Below are 17,939 nucleotides of genomic sequence, written 5' to 3' on the forward strand. Positions count from 1 at the left end.
AAGATTTATGGCACCGCCCGGGTTCCAAGGACTGGCTGCGATCGCCGCTGCTGCCCGCGTCAGGAGCTGCCGCGGCCGCTGCGCCCCCTGCGCGGGCAGCCTGCCGCGCCCCGGGCCATGCCTGCCATTATTAACTTCTGTTTGATTAGGGTAATTGTTCAAACTTGGACTGGACAGTATGATTAATTACAGTTTAATTAACGTGTCCATTAAGGACACTTAATGCCACAGAGGGGTGGGGGGCAAGGGGGTGGCCGGGTGCGGGCAAAAAGGGAGGGAGTGCGACTGGTAACTCAAATAAGGAAAGACGGAGATTGAGAGAGGGAGAAAACCGGACTTCCTGAGTTAGTGGAGGGGAAAGAACGGTGAAGACAGACATCGACAGAAAAGCGAGGGGGTGGAAAGAAATGGAGCTCTTCGAAGAGAGAAGATGCCAGGGAGGGTCTGCAGCATCAGGGGCTAGACCCCACCACCGGGAAACTGAGTTAACAGGAGAGCTAGGGAGGGGTCTAGCTTTCAACTAGTAGTTGACCCCAGATATCACCCAGCGATGACTTGGCTCCTGCCCTGGGCTGGTTGGTGTTAGTTGGGGGGGCGTGGTGGTGGTTAAAGGCCCAGGACCCCCCTAAACCCAGTCCCCGAGTCCACAGCTCAGTGAAGGAGAGAGGAGGCTGTCCTGACACCAGTGCATCCAAGTCAGAAGCGTGGGCGAGCTGGTTCTGCCCCTTTCCGGCTTACTATCCCCTGGCACCTCACACCCTGATCTCTGCTCCGGCTTCCCAGGGTCACCTTCCTGGCCCGAGAGTGCGGTATGCATTCTCGAGCCCTTTCCTTGAGTCTGCCTTAGCCTTTGGTCTAGCTCCTTGCCCCTTAGCCTGGAGAGCTGTGCCCTCCCTCACTTTGCTCTTGGGGGCAAACTTTGTGGCCCCGGGCCCTTCCTTCCTCCCGGCCCCCTTAGCGAGCTTGGGCTGCAGGTGCGGGGCTCAGGGAACAGGTGTGTGGCCGCTTACCTGGGGCGCCCAGACCTGGGAGCTGCGGGAAGGCGGCGGGGCCAGGCGCGTGGCCCGCGGGCTAGCTATCGGACCCCGGGAGGGCGCGAGTGACTGTACGGGCGGTGGGTGTGGCGCCCTGGATCGCAGATGTTAGGCGCGCCCGCCCCGCGCAGGCCTCGCCACTCGGGCTGTCCCCGCGCCTTGCCAGTCGCCGCGCTATGCTCTCCAGGCTTCGGCCTCCGCGCCGGGCCCGTCCTGGGCCTCAGGGACAACCTCACAGGGCACACATCTCTCTGCCCGGGACCCTGGAGCCCTGCGCCTGCTGAGAGCCTGCGCCGCGCGGGAGGGGCCAGTGGGGCCGCGGCTGTGAGAGCGGGGAGCCCGGGAGCGCGGCTGTGCGCGCGCGCGGGGAGGGGCCGCGCCGTCACCCGGAGAGCCCGGCGGATCCCCGACTCCCGCCCGCCGCTCCGCCCGCCGCGCACCTCCGTTCACCGCTCGCCCGGCTCCAGCCGCCGCCGCACGGTGAGTACCCGCGCCCGGGAGCTGGCTGACCCCGCGCCGTGTCTCTACAGCTTTTTTCGTTTAGTTCCGATTTGGGTTCTTGTGGTTGTTTTATTATTATACCTCAAGACTCCATCGCCTCACTCTGCGCTGCCTGACTCCCGCCTCATCGCCCTCTCCAATCTCACCCCTCAAGCCCCAGGAGCCGGCAAGGGCTCCCAGAGCCGCCCTGGCCGCTGCTCCTTGTCGCTGCGCACAGCCCTTTTGCCCTGGCTTTTGAAATTCGGTTCCGTTCCTAGGGTCTTCCTTCTCCTGGTTCCGGGGTCCGGAGTTCCCTCCTCCCACTCGAAAAGACCCCGAGGGGACTCCAGACCCTCCGCTTGGAGAAGACGCGCTCGGCTCAGGGCTCTCCCTTCACTGCACGCGGGCAGGGCACACTTGCCGATTTCGGGAAACCGAGAAGACATCTTCATTTCCCAGAGCAGCGGCACCCTCCCTTCCACCTCCCTAGCCTGCCCGAAGCCCCTTCGGGAGGGGGATGCAGGGTTTTTCTTGCTGATCCCTCAGCCGAGGAGTTAGGACAGTGCTTTTGCCTCCTAAAATGTTGCAAGGGATTTCGACGCAAAAGAAGGGTCAACTAGTTTCAGTTTGATCCACGGAGATAAAGATGAAATAGATAACAGATAAATAGCTTGATAACTTGAAGAAGGTATGAAGACAGATGGGAGAAAGAGGAGTGAGCAGGGAGAGACAGACAGCTCAGGGACAGATAGATCGACAGATCAAGGAGGGAGAGAGACAGAGAGAGAGAAGATCCCATGCTTTTGAGCTCGGATGCCCTGTCTGGCTGGAGCTGCCCTTTGAAAATGGATTTGTCAGTTTCTGCTGAGTTTAGAGGAGGAACCCACAGGACTGGGCTGTCTGGGCCGCAGGACTGCCTGCAGCCGTGGGCCGAGTGCGAGCCTTCCGTGTCTGAGGACACGTGGTTGGGCTGAGCCATCTAGGGGGCCCCAAGCATCAGTCCCCGGGTCCTTCCTGCTGCCGCTGTCCACAGAGCGATTGCCTCCCTGCCTCGGCCAGAGAGTAAAGCTTGGAACCAGAAGTAACTTTTGACCTGGAGCCTTAGGGTGACTTCAGAGACGGGTCAGGATTCCTCCCAACCCGTGTGAGTCAGGACAACTCCGCATGAAGGATACTCCAAAAAAAAAAAAAAAAAAAAAAGGATGTCCCCCAAAGAGGAAGCTCAGAACCTAGAGACTGCTTTTGGCCTTAGTGGGAAAGGTATATCTGAAGGAGGAAAACTTAGGCAGCGGGCAGCTACAGGCAAAGAAGTGGCTTCTGAGAAACTTCCTTGAGAACCTCTTCGTCCCGTGTGCTGACCCGGAGGGAAACCAGCTTGGGTCTGGACCGCAGCTTTAAAATGCAGGAAATGTGATTAGGAATTGCTTGACCCGGATCCCACCGAAGGCTGGAAAGAAAACGGTTTATATTTCCAGCCGGAATCTTTCTGCTCAACGAACGCGGGGTTCCGGGTGTAAGAGGAAAAGCTTGTGTTTGGGGAAAGCGGTGCTGTTATCCTGGGGAGCCAACTGCACGAAGCTGGGTGCAGTGAGGGCAACTCCAGGGCTGGGCGCTCACGGCGAGCTTTGGAGAGAGTCGGGTTCAGCACCGCGAACAGCGGTCGTCTCTGTCTCTCTCCGCCTCCCTCACGGCCTCTAGACCCTCCTCCTTCTCCTTACCACCCCCCGCCCCGCCCCCTGCTGTCTGGAGACGGGCAGTGACCGCCCCTCCCCCTCCCTATTCCTCCCCGCGCTGCCCCCGCCCGCGTGCATGCGCGGCTGAGCAGAGGGGCGGCCTGTCCCCGAAGTCCGAGCTTCGGGACCCGGACGGATAGGGCAGGCTGCGAGGGTGGCCGAAGTCTTACGGATCTGGGCACCAGGAAGCCTGGGTTTGGCAATGGCTTTGCTGTGTGGCCTTGGGCAAGTCACTCTCCGTCTCTGGGCCCCACTTCCTCCCCAGCCCGAAAACAGGATCGGGTTCCCAGCTACCCAGGCATTCCTGAGGTCTCAATTACCCCTACTCCTCCTCCAAACCCCGGGGGCTTTTGTTCCAGCGCCAGCATGCGTCTGAATAACAAAAGGCCCGTCCAGGGGGCGAATGAGCTAGGACTCCCCGGTGCCAAGTTTCCCCGCGCGCCGGACTCTGCGCGCCCTGCTGGGCGGGCCCGAGTGGCGTTGGCGCTGAAAATGGCTCATCGGCTCTCTGCTTTCTCTGTTTCGCAGGAGCGGCGGCATGGAGGCTCTCACCACTCAGCTGGGGCCGGGGCGCGAGGGAAACTCTTCTCCCAACTCCAAGCAGGAGCTGCAGCCCTATTCGGGTTCCAGCGCTCTCAAACCCAACCAGGTGGGCGAGACGTCGTTGTACGGGGTGCCTATCGTGTCCCTGGTCATCGACGGCCAGGAGCGCCTATGCCTGGCGCAAATCTCCAACACCCTCCTCAAGAACTACAGCTACAATGAGATCCACAACCGCCGCGTGGCCCTGGGCATCACGTGCGTGCAGTGCACACCGGTGCAGCTGGAAATTCTGCGTCGGGCAGGGGCCATGCCTATCTCGTCGCGCCGCTGCGGCATGATCACCAAGCGTGAGGCCGAACGCCTGTGCAAGTCGTTCCTCGGCGAGCACAAGCCGCCCAAGCTGCCCGAGAACTTTGCCTTCGATGTGGTGCACGAGTGTGCCTGGGGTTCGCGCGGCAGCTTCATCCCCGCGCGTTACAACAGCTCGCGCGCCAAGTGCATCAAGTGCGGCTACTGCAACATGTACTTCTCCCCGAACAAGTTCATCTTCCACTCGCACCGCACCCCCGACGCCAAGTACACGCAGCCCGACGCAGCCAACTTCAACTCGTGGCGCCGACACCTCAAACTCAGTGACAAGTCGGCCACGGACGAACTGAGCCACGCTTGGGAGGACGTCAAGGCCATGTTCAATGGTGGCACCCGCAAGCGGACCTTCTCGCTGCAAGGAGGCGGCGGCGGCGGCGCTAACGGAGGGTCAGGTGGACAGGGAAAGGGGGGTCCTGGCGGCGGCGGCGGCGGCGGGGGCGGCCCGGGGTGCGGCGCAGACATGGCCCCAGGTCCGCCGCCGCACAAAAGCCTGCGCTGTGGCGAGGAAGAGGCCGCCGGGCCTCCCGGGCCGCCGCCTCCTCACGCGCAGCGGGGACTTGGTCTGGCGGCGGGAGCTGGTGGCCCCGCGGGCCCTGGAGGGCCTGGTGGCGGCGCCGGGGTCCGCAGCTACCCTGTGATCCCAGTGCCCAGCAAGGGCTTTGGCCTCTTGCAGAAGCTGCCCCCACCGCTTTTCCCTCATCCCTACGGCTTCCCCACGGCCTTTGGTCTCTGCCCCAAAAAGGATGACCCTGTGTTAGGCGCAGGAGAACCCAAGGGTGGCCCAGGCCCCGGGAGTGGCGGGGGCGCGGGCACTGGGGCAGGAGCGGGCGGCCCAGGAACCGGCCATTTGCCCCCCGGGGCGGGGACTGGCCCGGGCGGCGGCGCCATGTTCTGGGGTCACCAGCCCTCCGGCGCAGCCAAGGACGCGGCGGCCGTGGCTGCCGCCGCCGCCGCAGCCACTGTGTACCCGACGTTTCCCATGTTCTGGCCGGCGGCAGGCAGCCTCCCGGTGCCGCCCTATCCGGCCGCGCAGAGCCAAGCCAAAGCCGTGGCGGCGGCCGTGGCGGCTGCAGCGGCGGCGGCCGCGGCTGCTGCGGGAGGTGGCGGCCCCGAGCCCCTGGACGGTACCGAGCCGGCCAAGGAGGGCGGCCTGGTCGCAGAGGAGCGCTGCCCCAGCGCGCTGTCCCGCGGGCCACTGGACGAGGACGGTGCGGACGAGGCGCTGCCGCCCCCGCTGGCCCCGCTGGCCCCGCCGCCCGCGCCGCCCGCTCGCAAAGCCTCCTACGTGTCGGCCTTCCGGCCTGTGGTCAAGGACGCCGAAAGCATCGCCAAGCTCTACGGTAGCACCCGCGAAGCTTACGGCGGTGGGCCAGCCCGTGGGCCGGGGCCGGGCGCAGGGACCGGCGGCGGCTACGTGAGCCCGGACTTTCTGAGCGAGGGCAGCTCAAGCTACCACTCCGCCTCCCCCGACGTGGACACTGCAGACGAGCCCGAGGTGGACGTGGAGTCCAACCGCTTCCCCGACGACGAGGGCGCCCCGGATGAGGCCGAGCCCTGCGCACCCAGCACCGGAGGCAGCCCGAATGGAGACCAGACTGCAGGACCCCCGTCTATCACCTCGTCCGGCGCCGACGGTCCCACAGACTCTCCAGAAGGCGGCAGCCCTCGTGCCCGGCGCCGTCCGGGGCTACCCCCAGCCAGTCGGGCCGCATTTGGGGACCTGGTGGCCGACGACATGGTGCGGAGACCGGAGAAGAGCCCGCCAAGCGGCGGCTATGAGCTGCGCGAGGCTTGCGGACCGCTGGGGGGCCCCGCGCCGGCCAAGGTGAGCCCCAAACCCGCCCCGCTGGTGGCGCCTCCTTGTTTACCCCTCGGCAGCTCTGGGTTGTGGGGCAGGCCCTGGCCGGGTGGGGGACGGAAATTTTGTTCTGAGCGGGCGTTCAAGCAGTAGGCCCCGGCTGCTCTGGGTAGGCCCAGCTTCGGGAGCCCTGTGGAGCTGAACTCGCTGGGACCCCTGACTGAGGGTTTCGGAGGATCGGGGGTGGCGGTAGGGGTGGGAGGAGCAGGCCTGAAAACTGCGTGTGCTGTGTTTTTGTTGACGGGAGAAGGGAAGAGACAGGCATACAGAGGTAGAAATCAAAGGGTCTGGATGAGAGAGACCAAAAGCCAGAGATAGGCGCTCACGAGGCCGGGCGGGTAGCACGCCCTCCGGGATGGGGATCAGAGCCCCGGGGAAGATGGGCCAGTAAGCCGAGGAGACAGAGGCCTCTCCCTCAGCTGCAGTGCGGGGTCCTCGGAATCTCTCAGCACCCCGGCTCCTAGTTTTCCCAGTCTCAGAATTCCTGCCCTGGGAACCGCAGGGTTCGTTGGCAGGAAGCTGTCGAGACGGTGTGCGGGGCGGGAGAAGGGCTCTCAGGTTGCCGCGGCCGCGGGTTCGGGTGGGGGGTATGCAGCTAAGCCTGAATCGTTCGCCATTTGACAGTGGGTGGGCACACCTGTACAGTTCCATTCGGTCCATTAAAACACGAATTACTAGCCGGATGCGAAAGGCGTCATTTATGTCGGGGACTGGGCGCGGGCGGGAGAGAAGATGCTGAAAAAGAGGCGGGCGAGGAGGGCGGGGTGGGCTTTGAGCGGCCCTTGGCTGGGGAACCGCTTTGTGTCTCGGGTAATTTTCTCAAGGGCGCTCGCAATTACCGGGAAACTACAAACGGCGATGCGACCTCCGAGGGCTCCAGGCTGCGCCGCGTGCGTCACGGCCTCTCGGGGCGCTGGGGTCCCGCGGGCAAGCGGACCTCCGCCACCCCTTCAGGTTTTCTCCTGGCTGCGGCGGAGGGCTGGGCAGCTCCAAGCCGCGGTCAAGCGCCCCCTTAACCGCCTGTCATTTCTCGGCCGCCGCAGGTGTACGCGCCCGAGAGGGACGAGCACGTGAAGAGCGCGGCGGCGGCGCTGGGGCCCGCGGCGTCCTACCTCTGCGCCCCAGAGGCCCACGGTAACGCCCCCTGCCGAGGTCGCTGGCCAATGGAATGGGGGTGGGGGGGACCGCGGCCAGCGGAGGCCTGCGAGGGAAGACTAGAGGAGGAAAGGGAAAAAGGGAGAGGGGAAGCAAAACACTGAAAGAAGAATCTAAGCGAGGACTCCCAACAACTTGCATCTTTTGGTTACTTAACAACAAACCGCCCTCTCCATCGCAAAGATACCGCTCACTTATACCTCATGCACTGGGTTAAACCTTTTAAAAACCACGCCTGGCACGTCTTTCAAATTCTCTCATTTATTCAGCAAGGGTTTGGGCCGAGAGGTTGTCTGTGGTCAGGCCGGGTCCGGGCGGAGGGTGGGGGTGCTTGGCCACGCGCTTAGGGACCCCTGAAGTGCGCGGTAGCAGCAGCCCAACGCGGAGGTGCACGCGGGACCCATCATTGACTCTCAGAGAATGAACTGAGGGCCTCGGAAATCCGGGCAGCCTGAGCCCGGTACGATGTCTCCCCCGCTGTCGCCACCCCGCGAGTCGCCGCCTGGGCCGCGTTCTCGGAGCAGGTAGACCCGGCGGCCACGCGCGCTCGCGGTGCCCCAGTATCTGCGCGCGATGTAGGTCGCTTGTCCCTGGTGGGCTCGGCTGCTCGATTTGCTCTTTTCCAAGGGGCTGGGGAGGGGGCGTGGAGCCGGAGATGAGCAGATCGCGCGCGGGGGAGGTGGTGCCTGGCCCAAAGCCTGAGGGTGCGAGCCCAGGCGCACAGCCGGGAACCAGCGGCGGCCACGACGCTTTTAATTAGGGCTCGGGCGCCCCGACCGCGGTAGCTCTGGCCGTATCCGGGTCACGGTTTCTTTGCCTCTCCTTGAAACTCGGTTTATTGCCTTTAAGAGCCAGATAAGGAAGACAATCACTCGACCGCCGACGATTTGGAAACGAGGAAATGCTATCCAGACCAAAGGAGTATCTCCCAGCCAAGTCCGGCAAATACAGACCGAGGTGAGCCCTAGGACCCTCGCTCTCCACCCCAACTCGGGAGCTGGACCCCAGGTCGCCCAGGTTTCCACCGACTCCAGTTTGCGAGGGAGGCTTTCTAACAAGCCTAAGGGGCTGCCGGATAAACATTTGCTCTCCTCTCGCGGCTGGCAGATAAACATTTAAACAGAATGGGCAAGGGTCAGGCCAGGTTTCCTGAATTCCTTACCTCCTTGGTGGGTTTGGGGTTCTCCCGGGTAAGGGAAGGAGACTTACTAGAAGGATATCAGGAACACCATCACCCACGTAAAACAAGTCAAAGAGCATTTCCTGCCCTAAGATAGACTATTATCCCTGGTTCCACTCTGCTCCGTGGCGCGGGGGGGGGGGGGGGGGGGGGACACTCTCTGAGTGACCTAAAATAATGGCTTGGAAGGTGGGTAGAACTGGATGCCTGCAACTGTCTCCTCTAAAGGGTCTGAAATAAGGTACTCAACTTAGCTCAGTTACCAGGAAGCTCACCCCTCCCCTCCCAAGGCCTCTCCCAGAACAAAACCCCTCTTACCTGCCCTTGTATCCCAGGCGAAGATGGGCTCACCCTAGATGTCACAGGAACTCAACTAGTGGAGAAAGATATCGAGAACCTGGCCAGAGGTGAGGTTAAATCTATGAAACAGGGGTACACTGTGCTTGGGGAAATCGTCCCTTCTTGTAGAGGGGTGGTGTTCCTGCAGGAGTGAGTGTGAAAAGACAAGACTCTTGAGGAACCAGTCTTCACTGACCAGAAAAGATAATCCCCTGGACACATTCCCCGGGCACAGAGGTGGGGGGTGGGAGGGTGAAGGGAGTAGGCGGAGGGAACCAGCCACCCCCAGAGGTCCCAAGGCCAGGCCTGTGAACAGTCCAGTGAGAAAGAAAAATGAGTAATGATCCTTAGAAGGACAATCTAGGTCTCTCAGCCTCATCTGAATAGCAAGATTTTGAGGAGGCATTTACTCCAGGAGTGTCTCAGAGGTTATTTTCTTTTCCTGGAATCAATGCATAACTGACTCCACCTCGCCCTAAATGGGGTGAGGATGGACCTTGTTTGTGGAATGGGGTCCCTGCTCAACTGCAGGGGCAGAGTATGGCTTGAAGCAGAGAAAGAACTTCTAACCCCACTTTGCTCCTCTGTCTCTCATTGTTGTGTTTTCTGAGCACCTGCGAGGGGAGGACCAGATACCAATAGCTCCATGGGCAGCCCCCTGCCACTCCTCTAAAGCAACTTTTGGGAGCACCAAGGGGCTTTGCGCACCCAATTGCCTCTTTACCCCACCCCAGCCCAGGGCTGGGCTTGGAAACTGGTGTGTGTTGGGGGAGGGGGGAAGCATTGGTTGTCTTCCACTGTTTCCAGTTACAGGTTTTACGGGTGATGTTAATTACCTTCAAAATCCTTCTGCTTTATATGAGTGTTCTTATATTTGGGGTCCTGGATTTGGGGTCCTGGGACCTCTTAAAATTGTAAATAAACTGTTATGAATATGTGTATTTTTCTAGGGTGGCGGTCCAAGGCTTTGACCAGATTCTTCCTTGTCTGTATCATTGAAGGGAGAGGTTAGGTCCATGGATTGAAGGGGTAAACTGAGTCCTCCTAGGCCTACCTCTAAGCTTACGGAGTTAAGAACAACTTAAAGCAGATACCATGCTGGTTAGTACCTGGGCCCAGGACCTAGAAGTCCAACAAGCATTCTGCTATTCTGAATTTCATTCTCCTGGGCAACGTAAACCCCTAACCCCATTTTCTGCCCAGATCCTTTGGATGCACATGGAAAAACTGAGTGTTGAGGGCCTACCATTTGCTCTCACCCTCCACTACTCCTATCTCATGGCTACTGGCCAGAGTGGGACCTGGGTGCCTTTAGAGGCCACCTGAGTCCCACTACCCTCCTCCTTTACATCCCATTATTGCCCCTTCACAGACGAATTGCAAAAACTGCTCCTGGAACAAATGGAGCTCCGCAAGAAGCTGGAGCGAGAATTTCAGAGTCTCAAAGGTACCCCCATTCAGACCCACCCCACCTGATCGCCAGGGCCTTCTTCCCGCATGCCCCGCCTGGCCTGGACCGGGGACCCAGTGCAGGCAGCAGCTGCTGCTTCACATTCAGCCAGAGCCACCGAACCCTTCTTTTCCTAGCCGGGTTTCCCGCTAGGCCAAAGACAGAGGGGGTGGGGTGGGGCTGGGGAATGGGGAAAGGGGGCCGAGGGAGGGGGTTGTGCATAACAGCTCTCACTTAATCAATTTGCACAGATAATTTTCAGGATCAAATGAAGAGGGAATTGGCTTATCGAGAAGAAATGGTGCAACAGCTGCAAATTGTCAGAGGTAAGACGGGAGTCAGGTGAGCGCGTGCACGGGCCGTAACTGCCTCTCGTCTGGCAGGAGCCGCAATGTTGGCTCAGTCATTTGGATTTAAATTGAAGGTAATTTAACAATTATTTTTTTTATTTAATATCCTTTGTATACTCTGATTAGCCTCAGAATGGCAAGCGAGCCCAGCAAACGGCTTGCAGGCATCATTACATGGAGTGATTGAACTTCTTATCGCGGCAATTTCCATGGTTTCTAAATTAAAAATCGAGGCGTAAAATTACCTGGGAAGTAATGCCTAAGTTTGCTTTAATTTTGGTTAGATCCGTCTGCCTTTAAGCGCCATCCCAGGCCATTTCCTCCCTCAGCCAAGCTGCAGTTTGTAGCTTTGACGCCCCCTCCCTCGGTCTCAGGGACTTGTTTCTGCCAGGGGCTGAGCGCTGAAAAGAGGGTGAGGCCCGGGCTGTGACCCCAACGGGCCCTAGGGTGGTCTCATTTCCTCACCGGCTACTTCCGTTGTCTTCCAGATACTCTTTGTAACGAACTTGACCAGGAGCGGAAGGCACGCTATGCCATCCAGCAGAAATTAAAAGGTGCGGAAGCGGGGGAACAAAGGAGAGGTGCCAGGCACTGGCTGTGAGGGCGAATGAATGAATGAATGAATGCGTGAGTGATGATGAGGGGGAAGGCCAGCCAGGTCTGCAGAGATAAGTAACTGAGAGGAGGGAAATGATAATTCATTTTAATGGAGAAATCATTCTAGAACGGTGGGCAGGGAGAAAGAGCCCCTTGAGCTCTGGGCATTGAGAAATCTGTCACCAGGTCCAAATCTGGTTTTGAGCTGAGCGATCTCCCTCTTACTGTGCCTCAGTTTCCTCTTCTGTAAAATGGGGCTACTGAACTAGAGCAGTGGTTCTGAATGACCGGGGTCTCTACTACCTTCCCACCTTTTGATCTTCTCGCTTGAGAACTCCTGAATCTGAAGGGGGTGGGTTAGACGTGGGTGGACCGGGGAGCGAGGGAGCCCATGGACCGCGTGGGCGAGACAGGCGAGGAGCCCAACATGGCCCAATCGACTGTCTCTCCAGAAGCCCACGACGCCCTGCACCATTTCTCCTGCAAGATGCTGACGCCCCGGCACTGCACTGGCAACTGCTCCTTCAAGCCCCCTCTGTTGCCCTAGGGCCGGCCCAGCCGCGCCCACGCGCCCTCAAGCCATGCTGCTCTCTTTCTGTAAATGCCCGCGGCCGCGGCGGCCGAGAGCGAGATACAAGCCATTCGGACCGGACCGATGTAAATACAGCCTCCCGCCCGCCTGCCCTTCTCCCGGGCGCCTCGGCCTTGCCCGCTCCCTCCTGGGAGCCCGAGACCAGGACCCAGCCTGTTTCCAATTGTAAATACCACCTTGCCTCATGGTTCAACTCCGGGCATCGGGTCTCATGGGCTTAAGGGACCAAAGGGGGTAAAAAAAGGGAGAGGGGGGCTTCTCCGCCTTGTACAGCCTCTGAACCCCAATTGTGAATACAATGTAGCAATTTCGCTGGCCCCAAGCTCCCCTCCCCGTCCACTTCTGAAACTCTTGTTCCTAATGACAAAGTGGCTATGTGCAATGGATATAAATGTATTGTGAGTCTCTTGGTTCAGTAATAATGGGTTCATTTTTTATTTATTTATGTTGTAAGTTATTTTTCTTCCTTCTTCCGGACCTACTTCCAGTCCCATTTTGCATTCCCTCTTGGGTTTTTGCTTTGTCTATTTTTTGTTGTTGTTGTGACCTCTTGATGTAACAGCACTTTAAAAAGGGCGACAACTGACTCACGAGATGGAGACCACCTTGAGCCTGATTGGGGAGATCACCCTGGATCCCTGAGTTTTGTTTTGTTTTTAATAAAAAAGAAAAAAAAAAAAACCACCTGACACTTCCTGGGGCTGTGGAGGTGGGAGTGTGGCGAGGGGAGGGACGGGGAGGAGGCGCGCGCAACAGGTGGGGCATGGGGACCTCAGCGCGGGTGCTGAGGCGCCCGCGCTGAGACCCGCGTTTGACCAGGTGGGCTGCGGCGCGCACCGCGACCTCTCCACTGGTTCTTCGGGCACACCCAGCTTGCCCCATAGGCCACAGGCCGTCCCCGCCCCGTATTTAGGACCCTCCACTGGGCCTCGGCGAGGAATGAGAACTCCTGTTATGTCTCTGAGTCTTCCCTCTAGCGTTCGCAGGGGCTGAGAATTGACTCCTGCCCATGTCCATGCCTGCTCCACCGCAGAAGCCTCCTCCGGGGCGCTCAGAGACGGAGTTCGCGCCCTGCCGGGAACCCCTGGTTCAACTAGAACTGCCAGGAGGCCCGGGCGCGGTCGGCCCGGGCCTAGAGCTCTGAGGCGGGGCGGGGGCGAAATACGTGGGATGGGCCTGGGCCTCGCAGGCCTGTACAGATGTCCGCCTGCCTCGCCACGGGGAGTCCTGGCGGTTTTGGACGTTCCGGACATTTTAGTCCCAGCGGGTTTGCGGACGTCGAGGAGCCCACGGAGGAAGGTGAGATACGCCGGCCGCTAGAGTTCCGGGGGACGGCCGCAGTTTTCGAGGCCTTACCTAGCCACCGGCCTCCCTTCGGCCTCAGTTTCCACAGCACACACGCTGCTTGGGCACGGATAAAAGATGGAAACGGCAGCGCGATTTTTGAAAAAGGGAGGAGAGTGTGGTTCGAGTGGGAAAATATACGGTTCTGGGAATCATTCTGACCTGATTTCCAATTTCCGCTCCTTACTTGACTAGCAGTGGTGCCGAGTCTTGCCCCTCATTCTTTCTAAAATATTATTTAGGCTTCCGCCCCTGGCGGCGCGTGAACGCGCTCTGCGAGGAAGCGAGCGCAGAGCCGCGCTGCGCGGCCGGGACCCGCGTGCCCCGACGACCTGCTCTCAGACACCGCAGGACTCTCACTGCGCGTCCCTGGGCGTCCCTGGACGCCCAGGGTGAAGACCCTGGAGGGGGGCGTCCTGTGCTCCCACCGAGCCAGCAGCTGGGACCCGGGAGCCTTCTCGGCTGCGTTGGTGGGGAAGTTTCTTGGCTGGTCGTCCAAAGGGCCCGGGGCGGAGCTGGCGAGCTAGGGCGCGCAGACGGCCTCGGAAGAGGGGCCCAGGAGGGGAGATCCGCCGCGCGATCTTGGCAGGAAGCCAGGCCTGGAACACCCGCTGCTGCGGCTCGGAGCCCTCCCGTCCCGGGACATTCGAGGGCTAGACCCAGAGGGGACTGAGAGAATGGTAAATTATGAGGTGTCGCTAAGGGATGAGCTCGCCTCGAGACGCGCGATCTCCCCCATAGGGACCCTCCAGGGAGCGGGAACGTTTTTATGCGTGGAACCAACCGGGTCAGAAACCGAGGTCCAAGAGAGGAAGAGACATGGGTCCCTAGCGCGTTCTAGGGACGAGCGGAGTTAGGACCCGGCGAGGAGCGCGGGTTGGGAGAGTTCACGCGCCTTTCCCTCTGGACGGAACGGCTTCTTCGGAAACAGCACTTTCCTTCTCTGTGAAATGGGGTCAACACTTACTACCTACGTAGGAAGTTATTCTTTGGCTGTGCCCCACACAGAGGAACCTGGTAAATATTCCACCTTTCCTTTTCGAATTTCCCAAATTGGGGGAAAGCGCCGCAGGCAGTTGGGGCCAGCCGGAAAGGGCGCAGCATCTGGACCGGATTCTCTGTGGATTGGAGGTGTAGGCGGATGCGACCTAGAAAGAGCTCACAAAAACCCTCCTGGGCTCCGATTCCCTTCAGAAGTGGTTTGTTCCCCCCACATGTTAATAACCAAGCGATTGGTATGGATGTAATTATCAATAATTATACGAATTATTGCTGATTGCGGGGCTCGTAGCTACTTTAATTAGTTTACCAGATTCTAATTAAGTTAAATGAAACATTAATAGGGAAAATATGCTTTGAAAAAAAAAATCCCGATTTTTAATGTCTTTTTCTCGCCACAACGTTGCCACCTTGCGACACACTTTAGGCATTACAGCCAGCGTCCGGAGGCCCCAGACTAGGGAGCCTGGTCTTAGGGAGAAAAAGTGGGGCTTGGGGAATGGGGAGCTTTCATACTGTTTGTTCCTCACCTCGGCCTCCTGCAGTACCCAAGAAGGTCGGGCTTTAGAGTCTGAGGTTTGGGGGTGGGGAATCAGGCAAACATGCCTCTTGGATCTCCCACTCCTTTTTCAGCCGAGGAAGGCTCTAGGGATGCACCTCCAGACAAGTAGTGTCTGTATTCATCTGTCCCAGCAAATCCAGGGTGACAAACTGAGGGAAGCTGGAGGAGCAGGTGGAGACAGCATCAAGCTACTTGGTTTTTCACTCCCCTGGGAGAAACCAGTAGGTAGCCCCCCCACCTTCATTTCCTCTGAAATTTGAGGTAACCCCTCAGCAAAACACACCTGGAAGATTTCTGGATTCCCGAGAGTAACCTGTGTGTTCCTGTGGCACTTGGTTAAGGAAGCTAATAGGGTGCTTGCCTCCCTGAGTTATCCTTGTTGTGTGTGTGTGTGTTTCCCATAGAACTGTAAATACCCTGGCCATCACAGCCACATCTTGCCCTTCCTTGTGATCTACAACAGGGCCCAACGCATCACAGGTACTCAACAGATGCCCAGATGAATGGGGTCAACTTTGGGGTTCATCTGGATGCTGGTAATGTCTGAGGGAAGGAATCCTTAGGACTTTCTGGACCACAGCTACTGGGAAGCAGCTAAGCTCGTTTGCATAGCTAATTAAACAGGTTTACTGCTCAGATCTTTCGTCGATAGGATTAGTTTGGGGGGAGGGGGCAAGGGTCAGGTAAGGGATGGTCAACCTAGAACAGGAAAGTTTTTTCCTCTTGCAATTGCATCCCAAAGAGGGTGCTCCTTCACTCCCTGTAATTTTGCAAAGTTACTGGGCACATACCTGTTCACCCATTCCCAGCTACCCTGATCTAAAGTTGAGCCTTGATCCTTTGCAAAAAAATGTGACTCCTGTCCTTGAATTCAGAACACCAAAAAAGGCAGAAGTGGACCTGCACACTCTTTGCATTAATTCTAAACAACGTTTTCTCCCTCTGTACACTCCCAGAGGGAAACATAGTGTTTGCTTAAGAGCACAAACTCTACAGCCAGATTTCCTGGGTCTCGGTCCCTTCTCTGCCACTGACTGGTTGTGTGACATTTGTAGGGCAAGCTGTTGAATATCTCTGTTCCTCAGCTTCCTCATCTTTAATACGATGGGGGAAAGAATACCTACTTCATAGAACTGCAGAGCCGCAGAAGTCAGCTAGGCCTTTGGCTTTTATAGCACTAGGAATTCTCCTGTCTTTCCTAATTTTTAATCTGAAACAGGGTTATGCCACAAAGAAGGACAAAGAATGACCAGTTTCTCTAGAAAAAGAGAGAGAGCCAAACCAATAGTGGTCATTTTCTTGTTAGATATTCCAGAAAGGGGCCTTTAAACTACTCACCCTCGGACCCAAGTGGCCTCCAAGGAAGAAAGTATCATAGGGGGAAGAAACGAAAACCAAAGATTGTCCTCTAACTCCATGCATTGGAGGCCGTGAGGTCCCAAGGATGCCTATTCTCGGCTGTTTCCTGGAAAGGATCATTTTGCCTCCACTGAAGAGAACAGAAATGGATCCTGGATAGTACACTGCTCTGCAGCTCTGAGCACCCGCCGCCGATTGGGGCGGCTCTGAGGCCCGGTGACCATCCTGTGCCTTGACTGAGGCGAGCGCAGAGCCTGGGAGCCGCGGGGCCGCGGGAGGCAAGCCAGCCTGGCTCGCAGCGGCTGCAGAGACCGCCAGGCGGACTACACGCGTGCTCAGGCACCAGCAAGGCGTATGCACCCACATTTTTCTCCTGGAAAGAAATTGATAAATCAGAACTTTGTTGGCATTTTTTCCCCTTCTCATTCTTACTAATTAGGACTACCTTTTGCCATTGAATTACCTGGGGGCAGGGCTTCTCAGGATTTGCGCAGCTTTGTTTCAGCTACTTACTAATTAACATGATCATGCCCAGGTGGCTTTGCCTCAGCATCTCCTATGAAATAGTGGCAGTAATACCCACGAGACAGGGCTGTCAGGAATATTAAAACGAGATATCGGTGAAGGACTTGGCACATAGGAGATGCTCAATAAGGAGTGAGTATTGTTGTTATTATTATTTTAAGATTCAGAGGTAGCATGAATCAGTCTTGTTCCAAGTTCCTGGTATAGTATAGTTTAAGTTTATGGTGGCACCAAGGTCCTGTTATGCTTTGGTCCTGAAACGGACCAACTTTGGCAAGGCCATTTCCTTAAGGGTAAGGTACAGTAGAACTCAGGATAATGCAGAGGGAAGCGGAGGCAAGATTCGCAAGGTTGAAGACTGGGGCCCAAGGGCCAGGTGTGAAAAGCACAGCAAGTGATCAATCTGATTGCCCACATTTATTTTACTTCATCTCCAGGGACTATAGCTTCTTTTATGTCAAACAAAAAGCAGAAACCCTAGGCGAAAAGCGTTCCCATCAAGGTGCGAGCTGTGCAGACGGTACACTCGTGGACGAAAATATGGAACGCTTCACGAATTTGCGTGTCATCCTTGCGCAGGGGCCATGCTAATCTTCTCTGTATCGTTCCAATTTTAGTATATGTGCTGCCGAAGCGAGCACGACACAGTTGTCGTCTCAGGAAGTATATAAAGCTAAGAATAGAAAAAGTTTTCTGGTTATGGTGACTAAATTTTAACCCTTCTTTAGGCTTCAGAGCACATAATAAGTTATGTCCTTTCGTACCACACATACTTTCATCATATCGTTTCATTATGACCGAGTTTAATAGTCTCCATAGCCCTATTGCATTGCATATGCAAATGAAGGGAACTATGGGAAATTGGCCCTCGGCCCGCCCGACCTCGGCACGCCTAGCGGACTGGGCGGGCAGACAAGCTCGGTCACGTGGTGCGCGTTGCTCACGCGCCTCTTGCGCTCCTGCCCGACTGAATGCCCAAGGGTCGGTCGCAGCGCTTGGCGGAGGGGAACGCGGCAGCGCGGTGATCCCCGCAACTACTCGTGGCGGCGAATGCCTCGCGAGAATGCTTTATTGGGACGAGAGGCCATGGTGCCAAAGAGACCCCCCCAGAAGTGCGGTCCGGGATTCCGAACTGTTTGCGAACCGATGGTCGGGTTGGGACTAGTGACCCCGCGAGTGCTGGAGCCGCCGACAGAGGACTGGCAGGGACTGGGCGCGGGAAGCTGTGTGCTGCGCGGCTGGGGCCGGGCGCCAGCTCAGGAAGGATCCGAGTGCGCCGCTGCTTGCCTGGGTGCTCTCAGGACCAGCGCGCCGCACTTGAAGCCAAGGGAAAGAGGGATTGGGGGCAGGGGTCCTCTTTGGGGTCCAGGCTTTGCATAGAGTGGCTCGAGGGTGGTGGCGGTCTGGGAAATATCACCACCCTTTGATCCAGTCCTGGGCCCGGCACTGAATCTGATTGATCAGTCCCAC

At 58.0% G+C, this 17,939-nt stretch overlaps 1 protein-coding gene and 1 non-coding gene across 2 annotated transcripts; one reads left to right on the forward strand and one right to left on the reverse strand.

Moving 5' to 3' along the window:
- The first annotated feature begins 1,426 nt into the window (after window positions 1-1,426).
- SKOR1 (SKI family transcriptional corepressor 1) lies at window positions 1,427-12,352 on the forward strand. Its single transcript, XM_070468705.1, has 9 exons — window positions 1,427-1,514; window positions 3,776-5,984; window positions 7,061-7,151; window positions 8,022-8,129; window positions 8,688-8,759; window positions 10,064-10,138; window positions 10,393-10,467; window positions 10,980-11,045; window positions 11,541-12,352. The coding sequence occupies exons 2-9, from the start codon at window positions 3,786-3,788 to the stop codon at window positions 11,633-11,635; spliced, it is 2,781 nt and encodes a 926-aa protein (XP_070324806.1). The 5' UTR covers window positions 1,427-1,514; window positions 3,776-3,785; the 3' UTR covers window positions 11,636-12,352.
- A 4,651-nt stretch (window positions 12,353-17,003) lies between these two features.
- Window positions 17,004-17,110, reverse strand: LOC139035833 (U6 spliceosomal RNA). The gene has a single exon (XR_011488537.1). It is a non-coding gene; the product is annotated as a U6 spliceosomal RNA (small nuclear RNA).
- Window positions 17,111-17,939: the final 829 nt, after the last annotated feature.

The sequence above is a fragment of the Odocoileus virginianus genome, chromosome 6, assembly GCF_023699985.2.
Source record: "Odocoileus virginianus isolate 20LAN1187 ecotype Illinois chromosome 6, Ovbor_1.2, whole genome shotgun sequence".
Lineage (NCBI taxonomy): Eukaryota > Metazoa > Chordata > Mammalia > Artiodactyla > Cervidae > Odocoileus > Odocoileus virginianus.